This window comes from Scomber japonicus, chromosome 17 (assembly GCF_027409825.1).
Source record: "Scomber japonicus isolate fScoJap1 chromosome 17, fScoJap1.pri, whole genome shotgun sequence".
NCBI lineage: Eukaryota > Metazoa > Chordata > Actinopteri > Scombriformes > Scombridae > Scomber > Scomber japonicus.
This window is the reverse complement of record NC_070594.1, coordinates 8,602,908-8,616,908: the sequence shown is the minus strand read 5'-3', so window position 1 is coordinate 8,616,908 and position 14,001 is coordinate 8,602,908. Positions and strand designations below refer to the sequence as shown.

The window sequence follows — 14,001 nt, the reverse complement described above, 5'->3', positions numbered from 1 at the left end:
ATATAGTGGTGTGTTATGCAAATGTTGCGGGAAGCCTTTAGTAACTTCACTTTTTCTAATTCATCACCACCAGATTTTTTTTTTTTACTTTTCAAACCTGTCGTCTTCAGCCCCAACAGATGTGGACTTAAACACATCACTTGAGGTATTTTAACAGATTTCACACAGCTCCCTCTAGAGACATGAAAGGCTTCATACTACCTTTTATACAGAGAAAACCTGGATGGTTGAAATGCACTGCAGTTCACCTTTTTACTACATCTTGCACTTTTGTTTTTGTCAAAATATTTGTCCTATAGGATTGTGTAAAAAATGCTTAATATATGTTTAATATGTAATGTTTGAGTTTCCACATTCACTGAATGTACTGACCTGTTTCTATGTTTTATATCAGCAGTAATCTGTAGATTATTTTAAATCTTGTATTTGTTAATTTTCTGATTTATTTCATGCTTGTAAAGGGTTTAGAAATGTATAAATCCTTTATCTGTCACGCTGATGAAGCTGATTTGAATTGACTCAAACTGAACTGTGAAGAGAGAGAGAGAGAGAGAGAGAGAGAGAGAGAGAGAGAGAGAGAGAGAGAGAGAGAGAGAGAGAGAGAGAGAGAGAGAGAGAGAGAGAGAGAGAGAGAGAGAGAGAGAGAGAGAGAGAGAGAGTGAGTGAGTGAGGGTGTAATGGAGAGGTAAAGAAAATGACTTAATTTTCTTGACAGCTCAAATTCAGTTTTTAACAAGCAAATATATGTCAATTTCCCTCAGGCTGTAATCTGTATTTTCATTTTAAACCCCCTCCCCAAAACCCAGAAATACTTCATATCATCTGGATCCAATCTGAACTCTGACAGGTCTTCCATCTCTTGGTCCTGCTCTTGAAGAGGGACTCTGTCAAAATCTAGTTTGAAGACTTCAGAAGTTAATATTGAAGCAAGTATTCCATCATAGGAGTAATGTAAGGCTGCAAGCAGCTATTATTTTCTGCAATAATCCATCGATGTTCAGTGTGTTCAATGTCAGAAAATAATGAAAAATATTGATCATTATTCCCTGAAGCCCAAGTGAATATATTTCAATGACTTGTTGTTTGACCGACAGTCAAGAAGAAATATGTTGAATTTACTATCATGGAAAACTGGAAAACTAGACAATATTCAAAAAAAGATTTGCATGCTCAGAAGTTCTGGACCCATATCATTGTATACTTGCATTTTGCACTTTGCATATGAATAAAGATTCTTCTCGTTCTTAGACAGTTATATATAGTGGGGGCCCAACAATGAACAATTTGTCCTGCGGCCCCATAGAAGGTTAATTTGGCCGTTGACTGGTGTCATTGTTTTTTATTAAAGTCCCTCTCCACTCAACATACATACATACATTTTTTCTTCTTGTTCCTTCAATTGGATGCTGTTCTCTTCTCTGTGCAGAATAAGGTTTATTTTATTCTTCATGTTCACTGAAAATCTGACTTTTAGAGGGCAGGCTTTTATAGGAGCATGATTTGTAACATCGCAACTAGTTTGGAGCCAATTGAAGTCCGATATTCTTGAATGAGTGTGATGTGGAGACTTGAAGCCTCCAGTGAATTTACAGTGAATTAGGAGAAATCTTGTGTTCAGCTGTTAAACTTCTAAAAATGAAAAACCTTTACAAATTCATACATTTTGGGGATTTTTAATGCATGATAAGGAGTGAATGTCATCTTAATTTAAAGTGACAGTCCAAAAACCACATTATTGTTCCAGTAATTAGCTAGTAGGGTAGTATTATGACTTAAAACATGACTGTAGGGGATTTTTAACAAGAAGTTGCTTTATTATTGGTTATTTGACTTTGTGTGGGTCTTCTTATATGTTGATGGTTTTAATATGATTGCCTCTCTCCGCGTGAGCAGATAAAGTTATAACAATATACACATTTCCCCACGTGCCCTTGTATGATTAATTCATTTAATGGCTTCCATTGATGCTAATACTTCCCCTTCTCCTCTCTCTCTCTCTCTCTCTATCCCTCTCTCTACCCCCCTCCTCTCTCTCTCTCTCTCTCTCTCTCTCTCTCTCTCTCTCTCTCTCTCTCTCTCTCGGGTACTCGGCCAAGTGGCGCTGCGGCAAAATGTCATATTTCACTTGCAGCGCTCTCAGAGGACGACCTCCCCTCTACTGTACACCTCCTGTACAGCTGCTGCGCTTCTACTCTACTCTGCACCGGCTCCTTTTCTAGGGGATTCCCTTCTTCTCTTCTCTTTCCTCCTTTCCGCGTCTTTTTTTTTTTTTGGTAGTTGCGTGAGAGATTTTTTCATTCTTTTTTATTTATTTATTTATTTGTCCTTTTGGAGCAAAAGCGCAAAGAAAAAAAAGTCACAGAAGAAGTAAATCTCATAGTAATAACGACTGAGTGGAAACTAATGCAAAAATATCTGTTTCTTTTTGGATCATTTTATATATATACAACTGAGAAAAAAAGTGAACTAATCTGCTGTTTCAACTGAGGAGAAAAGAGACGAAGTGCGAAGAGACGAGTCAGCAGAACCGAACCGTGGATCTCCTTCTTCTCCTCCCCCCTTTTTCTCTTAACACCTTCAAATCTCACCTTTCTTTTTTTTAACTAAAAGCTCCTGAATGCCGATTCATTCCACTTCACAGACTATACTAACGTTTGCTTTCACGTCTTTTTCTTCTCTGTCGGCTGTGCGTAAAAACCAAACCCTCCCCCCTCATCAACCCCGAGACTAAACCTCTCCACACCGGGCTGTGAGTGGAGTCACCGGTACCGATATTAGCTCACTTTCTACCTCTTCTTTGACCTTTTTGTAAAGCCACCAGCACCCATCATGGATGTGTTTAAAAGCCGGTTGTTGGGGATTTCCGTGGCCGTTGCGCACGGCGTTTTCTCCGGCTCTCTGAACATCTTGCTGAAGTTCCTCATCAGTAATTATAACTTCAACTTCTTGACACTCATCCAGTTCTTGACCAGCAGCACCGCAGCGCTCACTCTGGAGACCCTGAGGCGGCTGGGGAAGGTCGACATCCCACCGTTCAGCATGCAGCTCTCCAAGGTAAAAAACCTGACTCCCAAACTGAGATCCAGAGCTTTACTGGAGGGGGGTCTTTGTAATGTGTGGCCAAAATGTAACCTTCAAGTGGGAAAGACGCTGATCTTTTTATTCTATACGATTCTCCAGCTTTTATTTATCCAAAAAACAGTCTGAAAATATTACATATTGAGAGTCTTGGAACTCATATGGATCATTATCCATAAGTGTAGGAGGTATATTTATTTAAATGATACAATTAATACAAGTTTTCATTGTCTAACAAAATGAAAATATTATTCTTTATTTTTTTTTTAACTTAAATTTGTTTAAAATGACCAAGCTAATACATCCCACAATGTTGTATTCATCACTTTAATACAGACATAAAATAATGATAGTAATTCTGTTATTAATAATGATGATAATACTTTCCAATCTTGAATCTTTTAGTTTTGAATCTTGTGAATCTTGGTTGAGATGTAGGAGTTACAAACTAAAACATCTGCAAAAGGGAAAATGGTGATTTTAAAAAAAAGGGGTCACATCATCATCAGTAGGTATTTAATCTCTTAATATCAATAATGAACATTAATGTGTTGAGTATGAAGTGTGAGTTGTAAATTGGTGACAAGTAACTCCTCCCCCTTCAATAATGTTAAATCTGCCTGTATTGGCTTTTTCTTCTGAATGATTGGATGACTGACTGACTGACTGACTGACTGACACAATTCATTAACGTATTGGCAGGACTGTTTATCAGAATCAATACAGACCCACAGAGTACGAACAGCAAAAAATATGGATCAGGAAGTTATGTCATATATCCTTTGAAGTCAAACTGATATTGACAACCACAAATCATTAGGAGAATGGTATATTATGGGTCGCAGAGGCCAACGAACAGATCTTCCAAATGCTGGGTTTATTAACCATGTGACTCCAGAACTATAGATAGGAGGATAGGAGCGTTTTTTTAATCTGGCGCCCCAATTGGCAGCAATCAAGCAAAGCAGCCGCATTCGTCTGTGCTTTCCAAAAGAAAAGTTACAAATAACTGTTAAAAAATAATGATGTGACAACGCTGGGGTTAAGGTTAAGAGACATTAGTTGTTACGTTTAAAAAGAAAAACATTGTTCTGTTTCACAGTTGGAAATGGGAAAAGAGCAGCAGCCCCCTGTGGGAGAGTCCACTGTTGGATTAATGTTAATGTGCTACATACAAAAATATAAAAAGATGCACCCACAGGAACACCTCTGAGTGATGCCTGTGCACAGTCGCCTACATGCAGCCGTGACATCCATAATTCCACCTTTAGATCCAGTTTTTCATGACATCTTTTGGAAAATTGAAGCTACTGCGGCTCAGTTTCTGGACTCCACATATTCTAAAAAAGGCAGAACAGACACCTAATTTAGCACATTTACCCCAGAAATGGACAACACATAACAAAGGTCTTTCATTGTGTTTAGACAGCTCATTTTCAACTCCTAATGTACAGGCAATTAAACCTTTAAATCATATTTTTGATACATTGGCTGGGTAGTTCTCAGCCCTGATCCAGTACCGAACCATAATTTTACTTGAGGATTTATAAAAGTTGTTAAAATAATAGTAATCAATACAAAATCATAAGGTGGAAGATCTTCTTATTCACTTTGCAGGCGGGAAAAATGGCATTATATATTGAAAAAACACAAATTACTCTTTCCAAGGAAAATCCCTTACATCCACAGGATTTGATCTGCAACAGTAGTGCTCAGTGCTGCCGCTAGTGGCTGGGAGAAGTACTGCAACAAGTCTGACTACTGTACATGGCATGTTTTAGTCATTATTTCTGCAATAAAATAATGGGCAATAATACAACAATATTATGGCAGGGCTGTGTGAGTGCCAGTTGCCTTTTTACTCTAATAACTCTAATAAATAACAAAAACCTTATGAGTTGTCAACTTTTGCATCAGTTTAGGTTTAACAGTTTTACACTCCACAGCTAGACTCCATTAAAGGTGCGTTCATTTACAGTCAGACGTAAACAGGTGATTTACTGTATAATCTGAACTTTGTTGCCTCTGAAGACAGAAGATTTAAAGGGAGATTTTCTTCCCTCTGTGTGTGTATAAGTACTTGTATTAATCACACTGTGGGGACACAGTGTGGAAGTCACGTTGTGGGGACACACTTCCACACTGATGTTGTGGGGACTCTTGTTTCTATGGTTGATTTTCCTCCTCAGTGTGTTTCTAGGAATTGTGTATTTTGAACAACAAAAGTTGTATAAAGCCTTTTGTGTCTTTGGAGGAAGCCTCTACTGTAGCTGTGCCTTTAGAAGAATCATGCATCTATGAAAACATGCAGTAAAAAGTAAAAGTATAGCAGCTTTTCTCTAAATTCAAGACAACAAAAACTCCAAAATCACACAAAAAAAAGTCAAAAACAACCAAAACCTGATGTAATAATAAACCAACTGAACATGAACAAGACTAATGTGTATGTGGTGAGAGCTTCATCTATAAAGGACCCCAATCATATTTTATGGAAATGACTATAGTAGCATTACGAGGCGTTATAAATTCAGTTATTTGTTGTAGAGCTACAGAATCTTACCATGATCAGAAGCGAAAGAAGAGCAGACATTTAAAAGGAATAGTCAAGTGATCTTGAAATATATTAGGATTCATCTTTTGGGGATCATGAAAGTCTGTATGAGATGTCAGAAGAATCACGCTAACACTAGTTGAAATATTTCACTGTAATCCAAAGAGTTGAAGGCAAAGACTTACTGACATATTTATCTTGCTAGCTGCTAGCATAAGTGAAAATTAAAACCTTTAATCTGTGACCATCAAGGGAGAAAGTCAGCTAATGCTAATAATCTAGACATGCATGAAAGATCTGCCATTTTTTTAATCTGTTGAGTCAACATGGATCTTTGAACTGTCTCCAGCAGCTTGTTAAGTCAGACTGTCCTGAAGGTAAAAATCAGCTGTAGATAATGAATGAAAGGGTTTGCATAATTCATCATAAATTACTAGAATTAAAGTTAAGTTAGAGAAGGGACAGATAAGTGTATGAGTAATGAAACTTTTTTAAAATCTCAACTAATACTACTGAATGTTAGAATTAATGTTAGAGTTATTGCTGCTATGATTACTTGATTGGCATTTATTAAATGAACCGCCCAATATTTTGATAATCAATTAATAGTTTTGAGTAAAAAAAATACAAATTATCTAATACCAGCCTCTTAAATGTGCACATTTTCTTGTTTCTTTAGTCTTCTATGGCAGTAAACTGAATATCTTGTCGTGGACTGTTGGTCAGGACATTTGTGAACATCAGCTTGAGGTTTTTGGACAGTGATAATTGTTTTTTTTCCAAATTTTGTAACATTTTACAGACCAAACAACTTATCTGATTAATCAAGAAACTAATCAACATAAATCGGTAAAGATATCTGTTAGTTGCAGCCCTAAAACTAATATTTATCCCGACGTTATGTCTTCATGTGTTTAAAAGTTTACAGTAAACCTAAAGTCCTCTTGTTATGGAGGTTTGCTTAGAAAATGGTGAGGAAGTGAGGAATTGATGGGTAAATAGTATATTTTCAAGCTGATTTTATCCATCTTCCTAATAATAAAAGCCATTATGTTTCCAGATTCTTTTATTCATTTATTTAAAATACACATAATTAATATAAAAAATGAAGTGGTACAATCATAAGATACACTGTAAGACCAGAAGATTTGAAGGGAGATTTTCTTCCCTCTGTGTGTGTGCAGAAGTACTTGTATTAGTCACGTTGTGGGGACACACTTCCACACTGACGTTGTGGGGACTCTTGTACCTACAAGGCACATTATTGAGTTTGTGTGGTTGATTTTTCCTCCTTGGTCTTTTTCTAGGAATTCTAGGTTTTAAAAGTTGTATAAAGCCTTTTTGTGTCTTCCGAAGAAGCCGTGTGAAATCTGAGAAGTTTCATCTTGAAATGTCATTTGAGTCAGAATCAGCTGGTGTGGAGTTAAAAAGATGTGAAGTTATGATATCTCTGATTCTGCTGCATCACTGTTCCACAATGTTATAAGAGTGCAATGTTAAATCTGTTGGCTAAATCTCTAAAGATGTAAATCAATTAAAAAGTGTATTTCTCCCTCTCAACCTGTCTCTGCAGGAGTTTGGTCCGGTGTGTATCCTCTCCACGCTACAGTCCACTCTCACTCTGTGGTCTTTACGAGGCCTCAGCCTTCCCATGTACGTGGTGTTCAAACGCTGCCTGCCGCTTTTCACACTCAGCATCGGTGTGTGTATACTGAGGAATGGCGTGCCCTCCTTGGGCGTAGTGATCGCTGTGATAATCACCACCGGTGGAGCCGCACTGGCTGGTAAGCACACGTCATCCACATACAGCACAGCACACAAATATAGCTTTATAGTCTTTCTGTTGACTATGAGTCTTTCTGTGATTAGACTGATGCACAAAATGCAGCAGTGGTTTTAAAAAATGCACTAAAGTTTGTGACCCTTGTTGTGTTTATGCCAAATCAGATTTTAAAAATCTGTGCATGAAGCTGAAAATGCTGCCAAAATTCCCCTTCCTCATACCTCCCCATTTTTGCCACGTTTTTCATTAGCAAATGTGTTGAGGCTCAAATGGATTAAGAGTCATTTTGAGAGGGTTGTGAGACTCAGGAAAATATATTCACCATTTTACAGCTGCTACTTCTCCAATGATTGCATATAGGGTTGCAACTAACTATTAATATCATAATCAATTAATCTGTCTGTTATTTTGTCAGAAAACAGTGAAAAATGCCTGTTATACCTTCCTGCAGCTCAAGGTGCCATCATGAAATTGCTTGTGTTGTCCAATCAACAGTCAAAAATGTAAAAAGACAACAAGTATTAGATAATCAAAATAGTCTCTGATCAATATACTGTCAGTCAGCTAATCAATTCATTGACTAATTAATGCAGCTCTAATTGTGTATGGAAAAAAAATTGGGCAAGCCAACAAGCATCACATGACTCAGAAGTTGAAATTACACACTGTGCCTAAATAGTGTCATATCAAGAAAACGGTGCTGTTCCTGAGGGCTTGGTGTACTCCGTTGGGTGTAAGATTGTAAAAATGATTGAATTTTGGTAAATTTAAAAGTACTGTGCTCCATTTCCCTAACCCATAAACACAAATCCTCATAAACTTGACTCTTTCATGTCAAAACCAAACTCTCTAGTCAAAAAACTTGCCCTTCAGACACCACACAAAAACCATTAAATACATAAAAACACTTCAGCATAGCTCTAGTTTTGGTTTATGGTTTTCACCCCAGAACATAATATAAAGACACAACACATACATTTTAAATTAAATTTGAAATTCTGTGAAATTGAGTAAATGTACTGATAAACAACAAAGAATACAGTAAAATAATCCAATTCCATATATTTACTAGTATAAACCAATGAGAAAGAGACGTTGGTACATATGAAACAAATCACATTTATTCTGCCTCAGGTCTTTGTGGATCCACTGGTCTACAACAAACGGCCCTTTTTTCTATCTATCCTGAGGTTTTGATTGGTGTTGGTGTATATTGACCCTCAGTGTTTCCACCTGGGGGAATTGTGTATTAATTGGGTTCCAGCTGTGAAGACTTGTGTTGTGTTAATGATTTTGAAGGCCAGTGCTTCCTAAATAAGCCCATGAGGGAAAATAGGGGGGTAGTGAATGTTTCTCAAATTACATGTTTTTCTGTTTTATGTAAAGCACATTGAGTTGCCATTGTGTATGAAACGAGCTTTATAAATAAAACTGCTTTGCCTTGCCTAGTGTTCAAGTTTTGGGAAATTGGCAGAGTCATTTCGTTGAGGGCATCATAGTTTGGGATTTTTAGTTAACAGGCCAAGTTATAGTGTGTAAGTGATTGGTAAAAACTGTAAAATTCAACTCATGTTTGTCTCCTCATGAGCATCTCAAAGTACTTGAAATTACAAATTGTCCCCATCATGTCTCCATGACGACCATGGTATCTCAAAATCTTCCACTTTTCCCTCTAATGTTCCAGTTTTCTATAAAAATCTCTTTTTTCCTTCATCTTACGTAAAACAAACCGTTAATTTCAGTATTGCGTACAGATATTTCATCTAATCATTTTTCTCAGCAGTAAATTTTCCTCTTCCATTACTGTTAATGATCCTGAAGTGATAACCCCCCCCCCCCCCCCCCCCAAAAAAAAAAGAAAAAAGAAAGTAGAGATAATTAATTTCCTGAATCAATCTCCACTGCTGCTGGCAGAATATGAATCTAATGGGCAGATTCATCACTTTGGGTTTTAATGTTGGTGCTAATCGCCTTTTCTCCTGAGAAATATTGAATATTTGTATCTTGCAGGCGTCTGTGGATTAATCAAGTGAGATAATGTCATTTCATCAACGTTTTCTATGTTTTTGATCTAAAGAGAATTATACAGCATTTTTAGACAGTGGAGAAAAAAACTAAATCCTATGCAGACTTTAATGGCTTTAAATTGTTGCATGGTACCACAGTTCATGTTCTTTACTGGTGTTTTTGGTGTGATGATCAGCCACAGTTAAGTAGGCCTAAAATGACCTACGTAGAGTGACATTAATAGTGCTGAAAATAGGCTCCTCTTTCCTTCTATAAGTCAGTGTTGGTTTCTTTTAACCTTCCTAACCATTAAGTATTTTCTTAAAACTCAAATCTTTGTCTTTTCTCGTCTTGAAGAAAATCAGGCCAATTTTATTTATAGAGTTGTGAAGTGGGAGAAGCTATTCTGGGCGTCCCTGGTTCTTAAAGTAATAATCCCATTAATTTTCCCCATAGACAGTGTTACATGACTTGCAGTTCCTTCTCTTCTGTAGCTTGGATCAAGATGAAATGCTTGAATTAAGTAAAAAACGAAAGAAAAGGTGAACAGCTGTGTTAGAAAATATGTGGTTCTTTGATTAAAGAGTAGAAGTAAACTCCCATGGTGCATTTCTTTAAGAAACATCCAATTGTTAAATTTCAGTACTATGATTGACCAACTGCAGGAGAAAGATAAAGTTTATGATGTTGAGAAAACAGATTTTATAATTTGCAACGTAAAACTGTTCACTTCAAATTTTTGGGTCACTTTTGAGTGAGTTCAGCAACTATTACATCACGGCTCCTCTAGCGGTAGCGCTATGCTTTGAAGTGGCCTCCTGTAGTAAACCTACCGTGGTGATGGAAAGTAAGAGCGCTATTGGACTTTTGAACGGCTTGTTTAACTTTAAAAAACTTCCAGACGGTTCAGTTGACAAGTCAAAAGTAAAATGCAACCTGTGTCAAACGGAGTTTAACTACCACCGGAGTATGTCGATTTTGAGTTAGCACCTTCACGCTAAACACCCAGGTGCAGCCAAGCGAGCCTCAGCTCCATCAAAGTACCGTTAATCGCGATTAATCGTGATTAACTATGGAAATTCTGCGATTAATCTTGATTAAAAAAAATAATCATTTGACAGCCCTAATTATATGTAATTAGAGATTGCAATACATTGTGATGCAGATTAAAAAGTAGTACATCCTTATGCAAAGATAATTATATATTAAAAAATTAATCAGACAAATCAAGGTGCTTCAACACTGATACAAAAATTCCAACATTACATTAAAGCCTCCTAATTATTGGTCTGGTTCTTTATGGTTCATTTAATTTATAAAAGTAAAATGAATCACTTGTTTCATAGAAAAAAACTCCACATCTCAGCATCTTGTCCTGCTGACAATAAATGAGTTCTAACATCTCATCTTTTTTATGGGAATAATCTTGGTTGTAAATACTAACAGACAGATAAGCCAATCAATGTCCTCGTCCTCATATGGTGATATTTATGATATGACTGATCCGGTCCACACTGCTCATTTGTTGAAAGTAATTAAAATGATTGATTCTATGGATTTTACATAAAACAGAAGCGAACAGTACAAAGATTTAGTGCCTCAGAAATCAAATGTAGATCCAGAAGCACACAGGACATCATCTAATTGTTTTATTGTAATTATATTATTGCACATTAGCAGATTTTTTCAAACATAGATAATCAACAATTTGCAGTTTTAAACCAAATATACAAGTAATGATGTGTTCTAATATCCCACTTAAGAAGAATGAAGATGATTTCTCAGCCTGTATGCGTGCAGTCTGTTGTGATTAATGTCCCATGTCTTGTATGTTGGTGATTGTGTTTTTGCCTTCACTGCAAATCAAATTTTCCCTCGAGGGACAATAAAGATCTTAACTAAACTGAACTGAGCTAAACACTGTACAGACTAAGCACAGGATTTAATGCTCTGTCTTCTTCTCATCCCTCGTGCTTCATTCTTCATAGTTTCTTCAATTCCTTTGATTCCTTCAAAGTCCCTTCCTCCCTCCCTCCTTTTTATCTATTACTTTTGTAATGAGATCAACACGCTAAGTTACTTTACAAAAGAACACATACATGTAGAAAAGGGAACTCATATCCATTGCTTGAATTTAAATAAAGACAAAATTAGGGTAATCGGACATGATGAGGAAGTATGGTAATCAGTTAATCAACTAATCAATGCAGCTCTATTTTAATCACTTTAAACAGCAGACTTTGGCTGACATGAGGCTTTCTATAACATCTGGCACTACTGTTTTATGAAGAGCCAAGTCATATATCGGAGGATTCAAAAAAGTTTCCAAGTCAAATTATGTCCAGAATGTAAACATGAACGCTACTAGCATCTTGAAATCTAGTCATTGATTCATCTTGATCACTTCGACATTACAGCAGCATTTGCTTTGCATCTGTTCTTTAGCCTTTCCAAAACCCAAAACACAACAGCAAAAGTGTAAGGAATGGATTATGTGTCATTTTCTTATGTTATGTGAACTGCTAACGTTAGCATGCCTAGTTAACAAGGTACAGAAGTAACCTAGCCGGACACTTCCAAAGGCAACAGACATGCTGTTAGCTAACTACGTTATTTAAGGCCTTTACAGACCAGGCGCTTTGTTTTTGTGTGTGCAATTAATTCACACGTTAATATACTTTTTTGAACATTTACTTACATATACAAGGTGAGAAAACATTTTTTTTGCACAGCTATTAAAAGCATCAACCAATCACAAAGAGTAAACTGCACAGACTGCTGTTTATCACGAAAGCACATGTTGGCTGTTTATGCAAATGTTTTGAACTTATTAACTGTATCTACATTGATTGATGAAGGCTCACAGTCTGCAGGCAGACAAGCTGGCTCACTCGCTAAGGTGGGCAGAGACATAAAACCAATGAATCAATATATTTATTTATGCTTCTTGTATCAACAACAACAAAAATGTTTGACCTCCGAACTGCCTTTACCAGACTGACTGACAGCTGAATGAGCTGTTTGTTGCAAAATTCGTAATTCATTGAAAATTAGGGAAACTATTGCACAACCATCAGGAAACCATTTTTGCATTCTTGCAATTTTATCTTTCTTTCCAGGTGCTGGAGATCTCACTGGCGATCCCTTCGGTTACATCACCGGTGTTTTAGCGGTGATCATCCATGCCTCCTACCTGGTCCTGATCCAGAAAACCAGTCTGGACAGCGAGTATGGGCCACTCACAGCACAGTACGCCATCGCTATCATGGCCACACCGGTAAGGAATGTCAAGCTAGGCATTAACAACATTAATGGTGGCTCAATGAAGTAAAGGGATTACTAGGTTGACCCCTACCTTGACCCCCATGTACATGTACACCTGTAAAATATTGAGTGGGATTGGCACATCATGTGACTGTCAGGTGACCTGGGCCTTTGTGGATTTAAAATGGCGACTATTTAGTTGATCTTTAGTCTGAAAAAGAGCAGCATCTCTACCTGCCTTTCTCTTTTCCTCAAATTTCTATCCCCTGCTTCTTACCTGCTATATTTCCGTCTTAGCGTCTCATCTTTTTGTTTTCTTCCTGACGTTTTCTCTATGTGACCCTCTTTGTGTTTCTGCCCCCTCTCAGGTGCTGCTGGTGTGCTCCTTCATTTCCATGGATGCCATCCACATGTGGTCATACGAGGGCTGGAATAACCCCTACATCACGTCCATCTTCACCTTGTGCATCTTCATCGGCTGTGCCATGAACTTCACCACACTGCACTGCACCTACATCAACTCTGCCGTCACCACCAGCTTTGTGGGTGTAGTCAAGAGCATCGCCACCATCACCGTCGGCATGCTGGCATTCAGTGATGTTGCGCCAACAAAGCTGTTCATTGGTGGTGTGGTGGTGAACACTGTTGGCTCCATCACCTACTGTGTGGTCAAATACTTTGAGACGAAGAGGAAGAGCTCATATGAGGATTTGGAGGAGTCTGGGAAGGATAGCTCGCTCCCCGGCGAGCCTTACCAAGAGAAACCCCCACTGAACAACTTTGGGCCCGCAGATGGCACCGGATCTGACCCAGGACAACCAGAGAAAGAGGTAACACTGAGCAACGAATGTAATGAGGAGGCACCAGCTGGTTTGGCTAATGGAGAGTTGAGGACGGGAGATGGTGGACAAGGATATGATGAAGGAAGCATGAATACCAGTGTCATGACGGAAAACGAGTTGCTGGAGATGCAGAGAGAGCATCTCAACAAGGAGAACACCTCATCCAATCAGTCAGCCAGTGACAGTTATCTCGGGGTGTGGAGGTCCATCAGACATCTGCAGTTCATGAAGAAAGACCCTTTGATTGATAACATGGAGCAGCAGAGTCCATAAGGTCAGGACAGAGACCTGGGCAGACACTAAAAACATGAAAACAGGATAAAACATGCTGAAGAAACCAGAGAAAAAGAAAAGGAGACAGGCAGAATAAAAATGACAGACTGGAGCTGTGCATCCACTGGGAACCTCTTTTATTAGCATTAGCACTGCTGAACAAATGCTTGTTGAATACAGGTCATATTTGCGGCTCTTTTTAC

At 37.8% G+C, this 14,001-nt stretch overlaps 1 protein-coding gene across 1 annotated transcript; it reads left to right on the top strand.

Moving 5' to 3' along the window:
- Positions 1 to 2,829: 2,829 nt before the first annotated feature.
- Positions 2,830 to 13,798, top strand: LOC128376684 (solute carrier family 35 member D3). Its single transcript, XM_053336469.1, has 4 exons — positions 2,830 to 3,054; positions 7,203 to 7,413; positions 12,539 to 12,696; positions 13,052 to 13,798. The coding sequence occupies exons 1-4, from the start codon at positions 2,830 to 2,832 to the stop codon at positions 13,796 to 13,798; spliced, it is 1,341 nt and encodes a 446-aa protein (XP_053192444.1).
- The last annotated feature ends 203 nt before the right edge of the window (positions 13,799 to 14,001 follow it).

Coding starts and splice junctions, on each gene's coding strand:
- LOC128376684 (XM_053336469.1), top strand. CDS start 2,830: ATGGATGTGTTTAAAAGCCGGTTGTTGGGGATTTCCGTGGCCGTTGCG. Junction 3,055..7,202: donor TCAGCATGCAGCTCTCCAAG/GTAAAAAACCTG, acceptor CTGTCTCTGCAG/GAGTTTGGTCCGGTGTGTAT. Junction 7,414..12,538: donor CGGTGGAGCCGCACTGGCTG/GTAAGCACACGT, acceptor CTTTCTTTCCAG/GTGCTGGAGATCTCACTGGC.